We start from the raw sequence: 21,459 nt of genomic DNA on the forward strand, positions 1-21,459 counted from the left end.
TATATTATACTTATAATTGGCAGTTATATATAGGATTTCAATTCTATACAGACTTCTGTTTAGCAAAAAAAATATTCTATAAAGACTTCTTATAACATCTTATATTTACACCATGAATACTGTCACAAATTAATAAGTAAATAAATTTGAAATTACAGATAGATTTGTACTAAACACATTAACACCGTCCTAACATAATCCTAGCTAGTAATAATTGGATTAGTTTGGGATTGTGTTTAATTCGCTATTCACTTCTACACAAATGATGAAGACGAGTTGTGCGTCTTGAAGTTATGTGAAACACATCAAACCTACAAAAGAGAGGAAAGAGGCTGCAACCAACTTAGATAACTTGTGAAAATCATACTTTAAACTTTCTAAAGAAAAGTTAATAAGGGTGGTGTGATGAAAGAAAAAGAGACACTCATGTATGTATGTATGTATGTATGTGTAATCAGAAACTTATAAAGAAGTTTTCTCAAAAAAGAAAAAAAGAAAAAAAAAAAAGAAACTTATAAAGAAGTGTTCCATATCTACTGAATGATGCAAGGGTGTATAAGTTTATAAGTATACGGAGGTTTTATGTGTTCTCTCATAATAACGAGAATTCAATTGAAATATACATAACCATTTAACAATAGGCAAAGATTTACTTTTACTCAAAAGGCAGTTCCAACACTTGTACTAAAATATTTTATCATACATAATTTGCTTTTGACAATTACATTTGTTCAAAAACCAAAACTTTAGCCGAGAGAGAAGATTGTGATCCTTTGAAGCAAAGTAGTTTTCCTCATGTCAAAAGCTTGGGTTTGTGACGTTGAAGATTGGATACTTGTGAAGCCACCACAGAATCAACAGCATGCCCATTTATCAGCACTTTCATCCTCTTCTTCAAGCCCACAGAATCAGTACTACTGACCATAAGGCCTACAACTGAAATGCAAATAGCATGTCAATGGTTAAATATATTAGTATATTCCATTCTCATGCCCATTAACTCAAAAAATTAAGATCTACTGTAACAAAAGAGAACTTAAGAAAGAATACCACATCAGAAAGGCACCACTACCCTGCCCCCCCCCCCCCCCCCAAAAAAAAAAAAAAAACGAGAAGTATCATAAACACAATAATGACTCCAAGAAAATCCAATCTATTGAGTTCAGAAAGATTAAAGGAACAAGATCCCCCCTGAGAATCATTTGGTCATCTTAACAATCACACCAACGTGGGGATTATTTGTATCTGCCGTATTTTATAATGATTTATAGTTCAAAGATTAACTCACAAACAGAAGCATACTATAAAATTATTTACACCCTAGAATCAAGGAAACTTGAGCAAGCAAAGGCACATATCATGAAATCAAGGAAACTTGAGCAAGCAAAGGCACATATCATGATACCATAAACAAGCAACATAATTTAGCAAGATGAAATTGCTTTACCTTTAATCTGAATTATATGCCATTGAGTAAGTAAGCTTACCAATGATTAATATGTCTATGCTTGAGGCATGACAAATGGTAGTGCAAACATAGTAAGCTGAATTCACAAAATGATTCTATTATAAGTACGAAGAACAATCTACCAATCTAACCCACCAAACTAAACATCATGTCTACAACAGAAGAGAAAGGCTCTTGGTTGGGGATTGGTTTTGTTAAATAATGAATGGAGTGCAGCTCTGATGGAGGCAGTATAATAGCAATAATTCCGTATGAGTCACAGCTCAGCCAGAGACATCATGATAGTAAATAACTCCTTACCCTACATTTCTCAAACTTTTAAGAAAAAGCTCTCTCCCAACCACAAACCCAAGGATGTCAAGCATTAAGACACTGAAACCAACCACTCTATGCAAAAGTTACCATTCAATTTTTAAGTCATCCACTAAAATTCTACAAAAGTTACCATTCCAAAAATAATTATTCAATAGTAAGCAGTATTTATTGTGAAAAAAACCAACAAAAGCTATTTTAATTCTAATTGCATTTTCTTTGTAGTCTGAATGTGAAATCTGAATAGATTTGTAAGCAAGATAACGCCTTTTTCTTTCTTCCTCTTAAAATTCATGACACAAAAATAATTCTATGACCCCAATAACACCAAACACCCACCACTGCCAGGCGCCAGTATTCACTGGCCCAAGCATTCGTAAGAAAAGTATAACTTTTTATTTTTTGACCACCATCAAATAATCAAAGAGTTTGATCAAACTAGAGGGCTGAAGGACAAATGCTAATCATAAACATACACAACATCAACTTCCAAAAATGAATTTGTAATGTACTTATATATGCGTAGATGCAAGTAGATTTGGGGTTACCTGCCAAACATCTTTTGGGAGGTTATCTGAAGCTTTAGAAACATAAATCTGATACTGAAATCAAAGAAGGGGAAAAAATCAATGAAAGAACAGGATGGTTTTAGTGCTATAAATGAAATAAAGGGATGAACTTTAAAAAAGAAAATCAGGGAAAGGAAAAAAAAATCATAAATCTGACATCAAAATTTCCTTACCAAAAGAAAGGAAAGGTTAGGTTCTTATGGTATGAATGCTGTTTGTTAAAGATTTAAGCTTTTTTCTAACAGGTCAGTATTTGTAATGGGCATTGAGTTTATTTCGGGTAGGCTTTTGAAACATAGGTGAAGTGGGTGGTTGAAACACTGTTGGTGATATGCTGGTGGATGGCAAAACCCTCTCCTCCGGGCTTCTTCTTCTTTTCTTTTTCTTTTTTTTTTTTAATTTTAATTTAAAATTTTTGCAGTTGCCATTGGGGTGGAGCAGTTGTCTCCACTGCTGATCAGTCACAAAACCAGGTGGCTCACCATCCGCTGGAAGAGAGCGAAGGAAGAAAGTGTTCTTAAAAGTTGAAACTGAGAAAAAAGGGGAGTGAACGGCCTATTGAAAATTTTGAGGGTATTATGGTAATTTCCAGTTGGTGCCGGTATCTTCCTTATTGGGTAGTCTCAACAAGTAAGAAGCTGACCTGGAGAGAGTGGCTTATAAGATATTTTCTCCCCAAACAGAGGGTTGGGATGACTTGGTGGGACTTGGTAATTATAAACTTACTCTTGCTCATTAGCTTGTGCTCCAACAAAATGAACTACAAATAGAATGTTGAGTGCAGTGCTTTACATGCTAACCTACATTTCTGTTTTGATTTGTGAGGCCGCATTAACACTGTTGTCTGAAAAATAATTTCTTTGATCAGCTTTCATTCAAAGAAAAAGAGGTGTAAGCACACCGGCATCCTTCTTGCTATGCTATGAAAATGGAACAAAAAAACATGAGCTTACAGTTTTGTTCATTGGGGTTTGGGTTTGCCAGTCTCAGGTGAGCTTGATAAAGCTCACATCTAGCTGAGGTTGAACAGACCTGGACTTCAGAGCTCAAACGGACATCAAGCCCTTTATTTTAGATCAACCCAAACTTGAGCTAATTTGCAGGCTTGCAACCCTATCCAATAGCAGACTACAATGGAAATATAATTTGAACACTATATATACCAGTAAAATAATCTGTAAATGCACATCTGTACTAGCTAAACAGATGCTATTCTCCACTTATTACTAGCTATATGAAGATAACCACCATAGAAGCTGCATAAATAGCCATATACATTACCAAGTGCATACATGATTGAATTCATCACATAGCTAAGTTCCTCAATCTATAAATCGTAAGGAGCTTTTCCTCTAAAGGAATTAATGGTGTCCATAAAATGAAACAAACTTTAACTATTCTTAAGCAATTAGAGGAAAGGAAAATGCATTCAGCATAGATCAACATATCAGAAACGCAATTTTATCACCAAAGTTATAAACATGGCCATGCTTCCAGGACAGGGAAAAAACCAATGCAACTTTCAACAAAAAAATCCAAAACAGTTTCCTAAATTCTTAATGACTGGATCTTAAGAAAATTCAGACAATATGATCTTAGACACATAAAAAAAAATGACTTCAGAGTGATAAACCAGCAATTTGTCCAAACCCATGACCTCATCATGCTTTTATGCCATGTCATGAGACCCTGCAAACATAAAATGACCAGAAATGAAAATTTTACAATTACAAATGTAATCTGTGGATGTTTTATAACAATATTTGATCTGTCACACTGACAGTGTGTGATTTTTGGCATACTGCCTCCTAAAGATGAATCCTATTCACAATATTTTTTCATGACATGCAATACTGTAAAACATTGAAGCATTTGCTAATATAATCCATAATTTTAACATGCCAAGCAGAAAGAGCTAAGAAGCACACAAGCAAATTAAATTTATCTTCTAGTTTAAGAAACTCATACAAGAGTCAAATATACAAAATAGGAAACAAAGGTCGCAAACATTAAATATAGGGTCCGTTTAGTTAGGCGTTTTGGGAGCCTAAAAGAGCGATTTTAAAACCCAAAACTCCGTTTCCCAATAACAACTCTTCGTTTTGCTCATCATCACAGTATCATAATACATAAATTTTTCATGTGCATATAAGTTAATGCAACGAAAACAAACATGATAATGATAATGATAAGAATGAATATACCTTAGCTCTCAACGGTTGGCATTGAGAGCCATGAGAAGCTTCTGGGCACCGGGCAAGTAAGAGACATTCGGGGACTTAGCAAGCGTGGCGGCATTCTCCCTCATGGCCTCAATCTTTCTCAGCTCAATGAGTCCCGTTCCAGCCTTCTCAGTAGCCTCCGATATCATCTTCGCCGACTCGCTCTCTCCCTCGGCCCTAATGATGGCGGCGCGCCTCTCCTGCTCCGCCTTCGCCACCACGAACTTCGACCTCTCCGCCTCCTGCTGCGCCACCTGCTTCTGCTCCACGGCGCGCGAGAACTCCGCGCCGTACGACAGGTGCGTGATCGCCACGTCATCGAGCACGATGTTGAAGTTTTTGGCGCGCTCGGTGAGCCCGGTCTGCACGAGCGCCGAGACCTGCGGGCGCTCGGTGAGGAGCTGATCGGCGTTGAACTGAGCCACGACGGCCTTCAATACCTCGTTGCCGATCGAAGGGAGGACCTTCTCGTCGTACTCGAGGCCTAGGGTTTGGACGATCTGAGGGAGGCGCGTGACCTCGGGGCGCGAGAGGACGCGGAGGGTTAGGTTGACCATCTGCAGGTCCTTGGTGCCGGAGACGGAGGAGAAAGTGTGGGGCTTCGTGCGGATGTCGAAGATGAAAGGCTTTTGGAGCCATGGGATGAGGAAGTGGGTGCCTTCGCCGACGGTTTCGTCGAGAATTCCACGGATGCGGTCGAAGATGACGGCGCGCTGGCCGCCGTCGACGGTGTAGAGAGATGAGTTGAGAGCCGTGGCGGCTACGCCGAGACCCAAGGCGGCGCGTGCGACGTTGTTCAGTAAGGAAACAGCGCCTTGGCTACCCATGATTGATACGGTGGAACTGAGGGCTGTGGTTGCACCGTTCGAGTGCGGCTTGTTTTCTGCGTCAGGGTTTACTGAGGTTTTAGTTAGTTTTTTTTTTTTCTTTTCAAATTTTAAATTTCTATTTTACTCCCTCTATTTTACTAAATATTTAATTTTTTTTATTCCAAAAATATTAAAGCGTTTGATAGAATAGTTTGAGATGAGATTTTTGTAATTTTTTGAAATTTGTGTGGGTAAAAAAGTGTGTAAAGTTATTTAAAATGTAAAAATGTGAGTTTGAGATTGTGTAACAAACATAACCTTAAAAGTTCGTTTTTCATCTTAACATTATTGAAAATGTTTTATTTTTTGTTCTTAAATTTTACCAAAATTAAAAAAAAAAAAAAAAAACTATCGCGAAAAGTTATTTTTTCATCCATATTTTCATTTTTAAACTATTAAATAAATTCTTTACACAGTTTAAGGATGAAATTATAATTTTTAAAAGTTTAGGGACAAAAAATAAATTGTTGATAAAATTTAGAAATCAAATTAGTATTTTACCATATTTTTTAAGGGATAGTTTGAGATTTTTTGAAAGCCTCATTTTAAATATTGGGTAACCACCGTGCACTCTTGGTGCGGTAGTCACTCCACAAGTATTTATACTTATACACTTAGATTAGGTTAGAGTAGAATTCTATCTTGTATTAAAAAAATATTAGGTAAACTACATATTTGGTCCTTATCCTTAACACTGTATTTCAATTTAGTCCATAACCTTTCAATTATATCGATTTAGTCTTTAACCTTTTAGTGTTGTGTCAATTTAGTCCATGTTGTTATATCTTGGATGTAATTTGGTGATTTGGTAAACGGCCGAAATAAAATTTTAGTTTATTCTCATATTAACGGAAACTAATTTTATATTTTGGTCATTAGACACATCATCAATTGTCGTCCAAAAGATAATGACAGAGATTAATTAACATTTTACTAAAATGTTAGGTACCAAATTGATACATTGAAAGGTTAAGAATCAAATTGAAATATAATGTATAGAATAGAGACCAAAAATGTTGTTAACCCTAAAATATTTTATGTAGCCATGTTTGGAACACAAAATTTTAAAAAACTCAAGTTTCATGGATAGAAAGCCTGTGTTGAGATGTTGTTAAGTTTCCATTCATTTTTTAAAGGAACTTGAGTTGAAGAGAGTTGAGTTCTTCACATTGGAACTCTACTCTTATAATTATAGTTCCAAATGAGGCTAAATACCTAAATAGCTTTTAAAAAGACTCTTTAACGAAATTTTTTTTAATAAATAACAAAAGATGCCTTTTTCAAAGTATCGCATTGGAGGTAGTGTTGTTTTTTCTAGCACTAAAAAATAAATAAATAACGATATGGAAAATTGTGAGTCCTCCAAAATTTAAGTAAAGTGATCATAAAAAAGTCAAACTCTTATTTATAAATATAGATATTAGTATATGTCCTAGCTATAGTTTTGCCAAGTGAATGCCCTAGCCTAATTGTCATATGTATTGCTTTAATAATAGGTTTACTATTGATTGTTTACCAACAATTGTAAAATTTAAATGAGTCAGATACAATGCTAGTGAAATTGTCATAATGTATAATTTGCATTTATTATATTAAAGATTAGGATTTCAATTATATAAAAGACTTCTCATAGAATCTTATATTTATAGTTTTATACCATGATAATTACTGTCACAACATTTTAAAAAAATGGAGATAGATTTGTACTAAACACAGTCATAATATAATCCTAGCCAATAAGTATTGGATTAGTTTGGGATTGTGTTTAATTTGTTACTCACCTTTAAACGAATGATGACGAAGACTAGCAGTGTCTTGAAGTTATGCGGAACTCATCAAACCTACAAGAGGGAGAAAAGCCTGCAACTAGCTTACATAGCTTGTGAAAACCATACTTTTTCGTAAAAAGTGCAAAGGTATAGTTGCTCCAAAAAAAAATTAAAAAAATTAAAAGGTGTACAACTGCATAAAGCATACGAAGGTTTTGTGTTTTCTCTACAAAAAAAAAAAAAAAAAAAAAAAAAAAAAAAAAATCGTACAGGAAGTTGTACCGATTTGGCTATTTGTACGATATATTTCGGGTATCGGTCAATATCGGTGTATCGTTTCGGATTTACCGCTATTTTATATATTTAATATATATACACACACAAAATTTCTATTTACACACACACAAAATCTCTATTTACCCACACATACACACACATACTCTCCAACTTTTAGTCTCATAAATACCTTCTATTTTAACTATTGTATACTAATTGATACAGCAACCTAAATATCAACTGGAGATTATAATTAATGCAGGTAAAACAGTTAAAAAATAAGAAAATGGAACTTTTAATTCAAATTCCAAATCCAAATTAAGTAAAAGAATTGGAGAGATCAAAGGTTAGGTGAAATAATGAAATTATTTACAAAATACTTTCATTATTGATAATTTTAGAGACAAAAACTACCATAATTACAAAAAAAAAAAAACACACACACACACACACCATTTTGTGTTTCGGCCCGGTACGCGGCCGGTATGGCCGATATTTTTTCCGGTACGAAATAGGAGTGTACATGTATCGGTGCACTGGCCGGTACGGTACGGTATCAGTAACCTTGGTTTTCTCTCTCCCAATCTGTCTCCCTCACTTTGGCATTGAGCCCTTGCTCTTAATAATGATGCTATATAATCATTCAATGGCCTACTAAATGAGGGAAAGATCAATTATATTTGTCAGGCATTATTCAATTATATCAAATATTATATTTTTTCCATGAACTCTTTTTGTTACACATTGAATTTTCAAAGAGTTGGTTTAATGATTTTTAAGATTTCATAATATTCATGAGATTCCGAGTTCAAAATCTTGTAATAATCATGTATATGTGAGAAGAGAGAGCTACACATGCCCCAATGAATAGTCAAATACTCGAATATGTCTCAAGCCCATTTGAGAGATTTTTTTGTTGAGAGTCTTGAGACCAAGTCAGTGCGAAATGTCTCTTTTTGTCTTCCATTCCACCTCTCATAATAATCTTAGCTTATCTTAGTTTTTGTTGCTTCCTTCTTCATACATGATTGGGCTCATGAGCTTTGTGGGCTTCATTAGTGGGTTTCTTGGGCTGGGCTTCTTAACCCAACTTAAATCAAAACCATATGTTAATCTTGAATAGCCTCATGGATCAAATCCATTGGTGATATGAGAGTATTTTAGAGAGGGAGTATTTATCAGGAGCCTACACAAAAAATTGATGGTGTTTTAGTTTAATGATAAAAAACTATCATCAGGAGCAGACGTCATAAGTTAAAACTCTCCCTTTATATAAAAAAAAGAAAAAAGAAAAAGAAAAGAGGTGATACGAGAGTATTTATCTCAATGAGTAAGAATATTTTTCAATAACTTTTGTCTTATTCTTATATTATTGTTCTTATTATTACTTTCGGAGTGGGGTCAGCACTAAACAGCATGTTGATGACTTTTTATTTTTATTATTTTTTAGAAGAAGCATGTTGATGACTTCATACTTCACCATCGCACATCAACATGCTTACGGCAGCAAACTGCAATTAGCAATATAAAAAGGGCTGGAAACCAAAAATAATTTATCTGTTGAAATACGCCTTTTCTATCCCAAAATATTTATATAATTTTGTTTTTTCATTCCTTAAATTAGATAAATTATAGCTTAGTCATTGAAAATTTTTAGGATTTTTGAAAAATATTATCAATGGACTCTATCATTTCTTGTAAGTGTCAATTTTACATTGAATTTATGATTCATAGACAATTAAACTATGCACATTAAGTTTACGATAAATCAAATCTTCTAGTAATGTTTTATATTAAAGATTTGTGAATTTAATCACATTATTAACACATAATTTTTATCATATTATCTTATCAAAATCTTTTGTCATATTATCAATAATTTTTAAATGATATTTTTACTAAATACACATTACCTAAGTAAATCCATAGATTTAAAAAAAAAAAGGATAAATCCATTAGACTTAATAAAGAATAAGAACAAAAAGTTTGATTTGTCCCAAAACAGATGTGTGAATGTTTGTCGTTAGGGTTTGATTTTTTTTCAATACAGTCGTTCACTTTGTCAAAATGAGTTAATCTAGTTATTTTTTTCCAAATATGTCAAATGAAGTCATTTAAACATTTTCTAAATGTTTTGTTTTAAACAATACTTATCACAACAATAACAAGTGATAACCTTAAAATGGGTGAGCAAAATTGTCAGCACAAAAAGTATAATAAATCAAAGATAAATGATAACCTTTTAAATTTATTATTGTAGGTAAATCAAACTTGGATTAAAAAAAAAAAAAAGCTTGAAAAAACGATGACAATAACTCTTAAATCACAACAAATTTGACAACTATAAAGGCGATACATTTTTGTTAATTAAAACTAGATAAAAATCAATCAAATCTACAAATTCAATTGTTTTAAAAAAAATTTTGCTTACATAACATAACATTACTTATAGTTTGTTTAAAATTTCAAATTACGGTAAAATACTATTTTGGTTCCTAAACTTTAATAAAAGTTTGGTTTCCGTTTCTAAATTTAAAAAAATTCTTTTTTCATCCTAAACTTTATAAAGAGTTTTTTCAATAGTTTAGAGACAAAAATAGAGATGAAAAAAGAAAATTTTTTTTTCAATAGTTTAAGGATGAAAAACAAAGTTTTAATAAAAGTAAAAAATATAAATAAAATATTTTCAATAATTTAAGAGATGAAAGATGATTTTTTCAATAATTTAGAAAAAAAAAAATTTCAATAAATTTTAGAGGTCAAAATAGTATTTACCATTTTAATAAACACATATGATATACCCATAAGAGTGCAATTACGGCAACATAGAAGGGCACCATAGCAAAAACCTCGAAAACAGAAGCGAGTCTACAAAAGGAAGTGAACAACGCTAATATATTACTACTAAAAATAAAAAGGTTGCAGATTGAGAGAGAGAGGAGAGACCCAAAACCAAATCGGCTTTTGCTGTTTTGGGTCTTTCTGAGGAAGAAGAGGGTTTTGGCTAGAGAGAGACAGAGAGAAAGATAGAGATGTCAGACCTAGACAGACAAATAGAGCAGCTGAAGAAGTGTGAGCCTCTCAAGGAGTCGGAGGTGAAGGCTCTCTGTCTCAAAGCCATAGAAATCCTCGTTGAAGAGAGCAACGTTCAAAGGGTCGATGCCCCTGTCACTGTAACCTCTCTCTCTCTCTCTCTCTCTCTCTTATTGATTTTTAAGTGGGAAATACTATTGTTTTATGTGATTTGGGTTTCTGGGTTTGTTTTGTTTTTTTGAGTTGTGGGTTGGATTTGGCTGTGGATTTCAGTGCTGGGTTTGGTTTTTTCAAGTGGGGTTTCTCTATTTTGTTTCATGTATGTGAAAATGTGACCTAAAAGTGATAGGAAGTTATTAGAATAGTTGGATTTGATAGTAAAAATAAATTATTTATTGGAGATATGAACTGGGTTTAGGGATTTTGAACAAAAGATTTAAGGGCATGGCACTAATTTTTAGAAGTCAATTGGTTGCTGATATTTGTGGTATTTTTAGTTAAAATGTTTAATCAGCTGAGTTTAATAGGCATGGAAGGAAATAAACTTGTTTTGGTAATGATTCTGCTCAGTTTAGGTTATTGTTTTATGAATTAGGGAATCCATGTGGTTGAATTCCAGGGCTGTCAACTTAAATGAGCTTTACTGGATTCATTGCTGTTTCAAGTGTAAGTGTTTAACTTGCCAATGAGTCCTGGCTCAAATGGCAGTTTCTCCTCTCAAAAGTGTGTGCGGAGTGTGACGTCATGAGTTCAAAATTTACTTGGTGCTATGTAACTTATAAAATAAAGTACAGGCAAGGTAGTCAAAGGCGAAAGGTGACCTTAAGGCACCAAAGCCTTATATTGCCCAAGGTGTGAGGTGATAAAAAGGTGCTATCCTGATTAAAGCAAGGCGCCAAATTCTAAATATATTTGGTATACATGTAGAACTTAAATCATATGTTGACATGTGTTGCATGAATAAATTTGGTCTATTAATTGATTTTAAAATAGACTTAACACGGTTTAGGCTCTATTAATTATTCTAACAATAGGTTTTAAAACAAGCTTCTATAAATTAATTAATTGAACAAAGCTTTTGTAAATTAATTAATTTCACAGTAGGATTTACTTATCAAAAAAATAATTTCACAGTAGGATTTATATCAAGCTTCTGTGATTATTAATCTAATGATAGGTTCTACAACAAACTCCTATAAATAAATTAAACTACCAATAGGTTTTACAACAACGCTCTTGCCCTAGGCTTAGTGCCTTTTACTTGGTTCAAGGTGCTCTTGCTCACCTAGGCTCTAAAGGCAAGTGCCTCACCAAAGGCACTGCCTAGCTTGGACGCTTAGGTGAGCGCCTGGATTGCCTTTGACTACCCTAAGTCTTTGATTTGCCAGAGTATGCATGAAGCTTTTAAAGGTCATGGCATGCATAATTCATCGTAAACAGCCAAACACATAGTTAACTTGAATTTTTCTTTGTTGGGTAAGGTGCTGAAACTGGCAGCAGTACAGGTTAGCCTTTCAGTTGTATCAGGTTGGGCTTCAGGTCAAACCGAAATTAAAAGATTTTGCGGATCTCCTATATGCAGAAGATTAAAACACAGCTCCTATCTTGTGATTATGTGTGACACTAACAAGAAACTGGAGCTTCCCATTCTTTTTTGGAACCATAATTGGCAGTATGGGTGATAGGATAGAAGGTGCATTCTTATAAACTTTTTTCAATTTTTATAATTAATGAATTTTATTGACGGTAAAAAATACTTTATGTTCACGATGATGAGAACAAAGTATCTTTAAAAAATTACAGTAAATCAAACTGAAAATCTAAAAGAGTTTTGAAACTCCAAAATGGAAGTAAAATGCCTGTGCTGATTCCTCTATGAGTGTAATTGTCTCCTGCATTACGCTTAGTTGTTTGTTGCATTAAGTGAGCTTGTTGGAAGTCACTTGAGATGGTTTGGTTATATTTAGAGTAGAACGATTAATGCGCTGGTGAGAAAGAGTGAGTTGATACAAGTTGAGGGAACGAAAAAAGATAGAGGAAGACCAAAAATAACATTTGTAGAAGACTAGAAGTAATAAAAGGACATGTGAATTAAGGATTAAGGAAAAGAAATAGAATAGAATAACTTAGAGTATAAATTTGGATAGAATAGAATGGCGGAAAAGAATACACGTGGCCGACATGGACTAATCTATTGAGGATCCATAGCCAACCCCAAGAAAATTGGGGCTAAGGCTTGGGTTTTTTTTTTTTTTTGATAGGTAATAAGAATATTATTAAATCAAACTGAAAACAAATGAGAGCCACTACAAGGTGTTCATGATGGTGAACACAAGGAAAAGCAACAAACAAACAAATATCAACAAAGAACAAGAAAAAACTTAAAAGTGCAATACTAAGAGAAGAAATAAACTCGACGATAGTGGAGCACTTGCTATTGCTGTTTATCTTTAACCATAATTTGATTCCCCTTTTTGCTGGTCTGCTCTATATTGTGAAATAGTAGGAGGGAGCAGAGCGATGGGCAAATCTGGAGTGGAAATAGTGAATCCATGATGGTTTTTATTTTACACCTAAGTATATTTCATTGTTTAAGAGTCTGACTGATTCAGGCTGTAACTAATGTCAGTTGGCTTTGTTTTTTGCATAGATATGTGGTGACATCCATGGGCAGTTTTACGACATGAAAGAGCTTTTCAAAGTAGGAGGTGATTGCCCGAAGACTAATTACTTGTTTCTTGGAGATTTTGTTGACAGAGGATTTTACTCTGTGGAAACATTTCTGCTTCTACTAGCCCTGAAGGTATTAATTTTATACTATACTCATGATGACTTTAAGTTAGAGCTTTGTTGAATGTAATGGGATTTTGCAGATTCTTGTACTTGCTATTTATATTTCTCTCTCTCATTTTTTTTCCTCTTTCTTTTGACTTTGTTGTCCTGCCAATTCACTAGGAGGTTCTCATACATGCACTTCTGTGGCTTCTATAGCATAGTTCTCTCTTGAAAAAGAGGCTTTAGATGACTACCAATAGATTCTAATTCAAGTCCAGATTTTTTTGTTTATTTATTTATTTTTGATTGGTAATTACACACACACCCGGGGGGTCCTGCGTCCACGATCTCCCCACCCCCCTCTCCCCTCTTGCTCTTACAAGGAGAGAATGAGCCATTTTAGCTTGAGCTAAGTGCCCATGTCAAGATTTGTTTGGGAGCACTACACTGGGTGATTGAACTGATGCAGTATTCTGAAGCCTCTTTTTTTTTTTTTTTTTTAATAAGAAATTTATAGGCTTTTGCAATTGTTAGTATGTTTTGCAACAGCAAAGCTTTGCTTTTAAGTCATAAAAAAATTGGCACTAATATTAACTCCCAGAATGCTGCTTGATGACTCAAGAAAGCTACCCTTAGTTTTAAACAATCAGACTCACCTATCAAAAACAAAAGTTTTAAACAATTGGACTCTTGAGAAAATAATGTTTGATATTGATAAATTACTAGTTGTCCCCAAAGCTTAAACTGTTTGGAAATGATGAATTTAATCATGTAATCATTATTCTAACACTCCCTCTCATGTGCGGGTCCAAACTCCCTCTTAATCTATGAAGCACGGGTGCGTTTTTGGATTCGGGTGCGGGTGCGGGTACGGGTGCGGGACTCGGCAATTTTTGAAAAAGTAGGGTGCGGGTGCGGCGATTAAAAAATTATTAAAAATATTTTTATTTATATTTTTAATATATTACCAAGCATCTTTTTCATATTATATAAAAATATACCAAATTTAAAAGTAATAGTAAATAATAACTAAAACATAATGTTAATAAATTAAATACAATCCACTTAATACCCTTTTTTAAGAAAAAATTAATTAAATTAAATCCTTAATAACCCACTTAATAAAGCCACCTCACGTGGGTTCTACCAAATTCTAGACTAAAAAAATATCTCCAAAATTGTCAGCCTTACCCATAAACCTCTGGCCCTTCACGTGGGTTTGAAAATAGTTTTTTTTCTTTCCCTTTTTGCCCTCAGTTACCTTTGTTTGGATAAACCTTTTGCCTTCAGTTTGCACACAGAGAGACACAGAGACTTTCTTTTCTAAGTTTTCTTCTCCGACGAGTCTCACTTTCTTTTCTTCCCCAACTCTCTTTCTTCTTCTCCTAATAATTCTATCCTCTTTCCTCTCCATCTTCACTGGCTCAAAAGACAGTCAGTCACAGGTTTTTATCCATTTTTTGTTCAGTTTTCATTTTGCTGGTACGGTGTGTTTCGGCGATTTCGGCCGATACGAACCGATTTGGCCCGAATTGGCGCGAGTCTGGCCGAGTCTGAGCCACGTCGGCGCGAGTCGGGCCGAGTCTGCGCTGTGTCGGCGCGAGTCGTGAAACAAAAAAAAAAAAAAAAAAACTGGACGCGGCACCGACGCGCAGGCAGCCGCGTCCCTCGCGCGTCGCCGCGTCAGGCCGCGTCGGACGCGGGTGCGGCGGGCGTTTTGCCGCGTCCGTGCTTCATAGCTCTTAATAAGTGGGGCCAATATGTGAGATTTTATTTTTTTAAATGGGAGGTATAGTGAAGCCAAGGTTCAAACTTAGGACCATCTACTCTGATACCATACTGTGGTAAATTACCTATTGTCCCAAAGTTTTAGCTATTGGGAAATGATGAATTTAATTACTTAATTATTATTCTAATAGATATAATCGGAGTAGCAGCAGCAAAAGAAGCACTCCTGACCAAATGAGCTTGGAAGAGTAAAAAAGATGTTCCAAAATACTGTAAATGCTTACTAAACCAGCACTCATAAAGCTTTGGGAACAAACATTTCCATCTTAAATTCAACATAAGAAAAAATGCACTGATATTTTTTTTTGATAAGTAAAAGATGAAAAAATTCACTGATATATTGTAAAATAACTTATAATCATATGTACATTAACACATCTTTGACTTTAAGTGAACCATTAATGATGGTTAACTTCCTCCAAGAGAACCCTTTGCATGAGGAATACCCATTTGCTATCCTAGTAGGACCCACTTTTAGTGATACATGAAGAAGGCTTGAAACTAAGCAACAGAGGCTGTTTGTGGAATGTCAAAGATTTATATCACTTTAATATATTCTCACATTGAGTATTATACATAATTTCATATATTTTCCAGGCCTGCTGTCTGGTTGTTCAGTCAAAGGGATTGCTAGAAATCCAACTGTTTATTGAATTGGTTGAGTGTGGCATATCCATTTTGACTTGTGAATTGCCAAAGGCAGATTGTAGATATTAATAAATTACGCATTATAAGCTTTTCATCTTGTCTTTTAGTGTATTGTTGATTTTTTCTTCTTTATCATTTTTGTTTATTAAGGCATTCAACTAATAATTGTTTACAATCAGGTTAGGTATCCAGATCGGATAACTCTCATTAGAGGGAACCATGAGAGCCGTCAAATCACACAGGTTAAGTCTTTTTAACTTGTATATCTGTACTTTCTATGCTCTTAGATTTACTGATTGTCACTTTTTAAGCATTCTGAGAATTTGCCATTTATCTTTACATTTCAGGTATATGGATTCTATGATGAGTGCCTACGTAAATATGGCTCTGTGAACGTTTGGAGATATTGCACCGATATATTTGATTACTTAAGGTTAGCCAATATCTTTTAGAGAAGCACAGGACACCTGTCTGTTGGAATGTAAGGAAGGTGTAACAATTATAGACTGATGCAGGGGATGGTAGCCTGTTAGGACACAGTTGTCTGTTAGACAATTCTTGTGTTAGTTGCCTAATCATTCTTCCTTTTCTTGGCTGGTTAGAATTATGTTCCTTAAATCTCATCAAGTTGGATGGTTGGGATCAGGGCTTGATATATTGCTTCTTCCCTAGAGAGTCATAACTCATAATTGGGAATCACTAAACTATAATTATACTGCTTCCATAGGGACATGGATACCAGTGCCATAATATGCTATAACATTGATAAGTTGGATGTTAGTCCCTCTGCATTTCTCCTTGTCATGCAGTTTCTGTGCCTTTAGTACAGCTTCCTTATTATCCAACTTGATGGGTGTCCTGGATTTTAATTTTGCCATGGTTTTGGAAGCAACTGACAAACTTTTATATTAAACTATCATTGTTTGGTTTCCACACCATTTTCGAATTTCACGAGTCCAAGAAACTCACCATCGAAGCAGTTCCTAAAAGTAGGTATCTCTCTCTTAATTCTGTAAATCTAAATGGAGCCTTTTAACTAAGAATAATGGACACGGACATTAACACTGACACAACATGGGACATGGTGACATGACACTTCTTGAAAAATTAGGACATGGAACGGTGGGATATATGACCAATTAATAAATTAATTATTATCTCTAGGTATATTTTTATTTATTTATAGACATGTTTTATGTTAATTTTAAGTTCAAAAAATTTATAACAACTATCAAAATCTTTAAATACATTTAAAATCAATTTTATTTTTTATATTTAAATATATATATATTTATTCCCCCCCTTACAAAATGAGGACACGTTTGTAGGAATGTCCCAGCATGTCAGACATGGACATGCCAGGGATTATGAAGTGTTTGTGCCTCTTATTTTAAGTGACATATAGTAAAAGCAATATGGTTTTGCCTTTATTTTTGCAAGTTTTGGTATTGACCATCACATGTTACTCAGTGGCCAATTAAAGTTATTCTTCGATACAGTTGCTTCAAACGCAACCCAAATTTGGGTACTTTTGTTATTTCAGTCCCTTACAACTTCTAAAGTTTCAGCTGTGGTTTGTTACAGTCTGTCAGCCCTCATTGAGAACAAAATTTTCAGTGTCCATGGAGGTCTCTCTCCTGCCATAACAACATTGGATCAGGTCAGAGAAGTTATCATGAATTTGCATATATTCTCTTAAGCTTTACATGCTAATAATGTTTTGCTTGCCAGATACGAACAATTGATCGGAAGCAAGAAGTACCTCATGATGGTGCTATGTGTGACCTCTTGTGGTCTGATCCCGAAGATATTGTGGATGGTTGGGGTTTGAGTCCCCGTGGTGCTGGCTTCCTATTTGGTGGCAGTGTTGTTACTTCTTTCAACCATACAAACAACATTGACTACATATGTCGTGCTCATCAGTTGGTAATGGAAGGATATAAATGGATGTTCAATAACCAGATAGTTACAGTCTGGTCAGCTCCAAATTACTGCTACAGGTAAAATTAAAATTTAGATTTCTGCTCTCTGGTTTGTTCTAGTATTTAATTGATTTCATTCTTGGATGTGTTTGCAGATGTGGTAATGTAGCTGCAATCCTTGAGCTAGATGAGAATCTTAACAAGCAGTTTCGTGTGTTTGATGCAGCTCCACAGGTTTGTACATATAATCCACTTGCAATTAATTATCCGAGGAAATTAGGCGGTCGACTGCTAATAGCAATTACTTCGTTCACTTTTTATGTTTCTCACTGTTGTTAATCTTGAGTCATACCCTCTGGATGAGGAATTTATAGATTTCATCTGGTTAAAAATATGCAGGTTTATTTGGTAAAGGCAGCTATATGATATTTTGCTTTATATATATATATATATCGATGAAATTGCTTTTTATTTATATATTTACATTGTTTGGGACGTTTTTGAATACCCCTATCAGTTTGTTGAGGATTCATAGCCGATGCCAATATTTTGGAACCAAGGCTTTATTGTTCTATTATTTGGGAAGTTTTGAATCTAAGACTAATCTAACCCATAACCACCTGAGTCATTGCCAAGGGACATAGCACCTATATTACTTGAATGAGTATAGTTTTTGAGAAGGGATACAGTACTACTGGATCTGGTTTCTGCAATTCTTTGACTCAAGACTATATGGTTGCATGACCTACCATCAATGTGTGCTCCTTATGTAAATGTTTGCAGTTTATACAAACAGATAATGCTCTATTGACTGAAAGGCATGATCTGTGACTTTGTATGACATAATATGTGAAGAGGTGTTGTGTTTCATGCTTCTTGATTGAATTTACTTCTTGCATTCTGTGGTGCGCTGAAAGATTAAAATGATGTGCAGGAATCGAGAGGGGCCCCTGCCAAGAAACCTGCACCAGATTACTTTTTATGAAACCAATTCAGTATAGTGTCACTTTTTATCATTCAACATGCTTGCATTGATAGACAAGAAGATATACGGTCACATGGAGATCTCATGTAATACCAAAGGAACAGAGGTGGAATAGAGGTTGGCTGCTCAATGATCAGTTCCCTGAAATGACCACCAAGGGGTGTACTTTCCAGTTCGTGATCGGTTTAGATTATTGGGTTTGCATTTCTTGTTTGTCTGCTTCTACCATCTTTGTTGTTAATGTGTAATTGTAGCATGCATTGCATAGTCTATGCCAGTGAATCATCGAATATAGAATCCCTATCCTCGTTCATTTGATGGTAGAGAGAGACAGGTCTTGGAAAGGAGAAGCTCTGATTCCATCAATAGGAGTATGAATAGGTAGTACTGCATTAGGAAATGAGGAGGGAATTATTCTGAACATCCATGGAAAAAGACATTCATGTCGGGTTTTGTTTGTCCTCTTGGACAATAAAAGTTCCTCACGATTATCTTCTTCTATATGTTACATTAATTGTGAGACTTTGAATAGTCTACTAAAGATTCATAGCCAATCCCAAAATTATGGGATTAAGGCTTGATTGTTATTGTTGCTATCTGCATGTAAAACTCTGCTGCCCAAAAAAAAAAAAAACTCTGCTGCCCCTTATGTACCACTATACTGGAACTCAGGACCTCACCCCATTTTGACCGAGAAAAAGTTGTAATGCATGAGTGAACTGAGAATATCTTTGAAAGATATGTCCAAAATCATGGATACCATTTTCTCTCCCATGATTATATTTTGGTGTTAGCAATGGCCTAACGAAGATACTTACCTCTCTCTCTCTCTCTCTTTAATAAAAAGTTAAGGTTAAAATGCAAATTGCACTATTTAATTTTGACTGAAATTTATTTAAGTCTTTCAACTTTATTTTTGTTCAATTAAGTCCTTTAAGTTTTAAATTTATTAGTTTAAGCTTTTTGTATTAAAAAATTTCCAATACAAAAATATTCTTTTCACATGAAAAAAATCTATAAAGCTAATAAAAATATTTGGCAAAAATATAAATTGCACATTTTAAGTTTGACTGAAATTTGTTTCGGCTTTATAATTTTACTTTTGTTTAATTGAGTTTTTTAAGTTTTAAATTTATGCACCTCATGAATTTTATTTTGCTAAAAAGTTGTCATTAAGAAATTATTTTCTAACATGAATTTTTTTTTTTAAATTAATAAAATTATCTATAGATTTTTATGCGAGAATTTATTTTCAAATACTCTTTTTTTATTAGTTAATTCCAAACCCAATGACAATTTTTAATGGAATTGGAAGGATATCCTAAATTGAATAATTTGGAAAAAGGATTTAACTGAACGAAAGTAAAATTAGAGGAAATTAAAGGGGTGAAATGAATTTTGGTTAAACTTAGAAAATGTAATTTGCATTCTAGTCAAAATATCTTATAGATTTTTTATGTGAGCAATTGTTTTTTTCATTACTTAATTGTATATTTAATGGCAATATTTTTAATAGAATTGGATGAAAGGTCTAAATTAAATAAATTTGAAATTTAGAGGACTTAATTGAATAAAAGTAAGGTTAAAAGATTTAAATGAATTTTAGTTAAACTTAGACGGTGTAATTTGCATTTTAACCAAAAACTAATAAATTTTTTTTGGATCGTTTGCTATATTTTTCAGGCACAGGCATTTACTCCGCGTATGAATGAGGGGGAGTTGAGAATGTCTATTATGTGAAATGTTTGTTATAAATCTTATGGGATGGAATTGGCTTTTCTTGAAGCCTTTTACCAGCCATTGCAATTCCATGAACCACTAAAAATTGAATGGACTATAATTTCCTCATAAATATATTTAAAGTTTTATAATCCGGTTTCGACTCCAAAGTATTGTTTCATAAATATCTCATTAGGTTGAGGATGGGATCGGTTGGAGCCTTGGAGGCTTCAACATTAATAAGGTAGAAATGAAAGAGAAATGGAATTGTGCCTTCAACCTTACCAAAGTAGAGATGAAAGTGATAGAGAATGGGCAGTGGTGTGTGTGAGTGCAAAAAAGAGAAAGAAAACAAGTGTTTTAAGGATATTAATAAGAATATGTACATAAAAAAAAACCTTTAATTACCATGTTAGTCCTTAATGCTTGTCCTATGTGTCAAATGGTCTTTAACATCTTAAATGTATCAATTTAGTCTCTAAACTTTTGATATTGTGTCAAAATAGTCAACATTATTAAAAAGGGTTTAAGTCTAGACTTTTTAGTTAAAGTGGTCATGAGCGACATTTAAAAAACATACTATTTAGCTAGTTTTAAAATAGAAATTAAAAACAAAAAGCCAAATTCCAATTTTTTTAAAAAGTTAAAGTTAGTACCAATTATATTATAAAATCCTTATAAACTGAATATAATTGGTGTCATGTCAACAAGGTAAATTTTTTTTTTCTATTTTATGTTTAAAAATTGATACATCCATTTAATATACATCTATTTAAAATTACTTGTTGTTCATGAAATCACAATCCCATGTGGCCCTTTTAGCCGACTAATACAAACATATTCTTACTATTTTTCAGTATAAAAATAAACTACAAATTCGTCAGCAAAAAAAAAAGAAAAAAACCTAGGACTCAGACTAACCTTAAATTAGTAAACTTCCCATAATAGATAACATAAGACTTACAAAATAAGTTAATATAAAAACTGTACGAGAAGAGAAATTAAATCTATGTAAGGAAATCCTCAATTGAATAAGTTTATTGAAGTCAATTTAGTAGTCTGATAATGTTAAAAAGTTATGTTTTCCCTTTTAGTTGGAACTTA

General features: G+C 33.8%; 2 protein-coding genes across 13 annotated transcripts; one reads left to right on the forward strand and one right to left on the reverse strand.

The window, feature by feature from the left end:
* Positions 1-541: 541 nt before the first annotated feature.
* On the reverse strand, positions 542-5,628 carry LOC142640756 (prohibitin-3, mitochondrial-like). Of its 12 annotated transcripts, none has more exons than XR_012845229.1 (5): positions 4,554-5,628; positions 3,303-3,477; positions 3,154-3,193; positions 2,329-2,382; positions 542-936 (listed from the first exon to the last, which is right to left on the reverse strand). XR_012845229.1 is itself a non-coding variant. In XM_075815000.1 (3 exons), exon 1 carries the CDS (start codon positions 5,396-5,398, stop codon positions 4,562-4,564), a length of 837 nt encoding a protein of 278 aa, XP_075671115.1. In that variant the 5' UTR covers positions 5,399-5,628; the 3' UTR covers positions 542-936; positions 1,051-1,073; positions 4,554-4,561. The 12 variants fall into 12 exon arrangements, 3 of the variants coding, with proteins under 3 accessions (XP_075671115.1, XP_075671114.1, XP_075671112.1); XR_012845226.1 differs by having other exon boundaries at positions 3,150-3,193; XR_012845228.1 differs by having other exon boundaries at positions 3,142-3,193.
* Positions 5,629-10,374: 4,746 nt separating this feature from the next.
* On the forward strand, positions 10,375-19,223 carry LOC142640383 (serine/threonine-protein phosphatase PP-X isozyme 2). Its single transcript, XM_075814442.1, has 8 exons — positions 10,375-10,658; positions 13,169-13,321; positions 15,909-15,971; positions 16,077-16,162; positions 17,314-17,389; positions 17,461-17,729; positions 17,807-17,885; positions 18,586-19,223. Exons 1-8 carry the CDS (start codon positions 10,518-10,520, stop codon positions 18,634-18,636), a joined length of 918 nt encoding a protein of 305 aa, XP_075670557.1. The 5' UTR covers positions 10,375-10,517; the 3' UTR covers positions 18,637-19,223.
* The last annotated feature ends 2,236 nt before the right edge of the window (positions 19,224-21,459 follow it).

The sequence above is a fragment of the Castanea sativa genome, chromosome 6, assembly GCF_040712315.1.
Source record: "Castanea sativa cultivar Marrone di Chiusa Pesio chromosome 6, ASM4071231v1".
Taxonomy (NCBI): domain Eukaryota; kingdom Viridiplantae; phylum Streptophyta; class Magnoliopsida; order Fagales; family Fagaceae; genus Castanea; species Castanea sativa.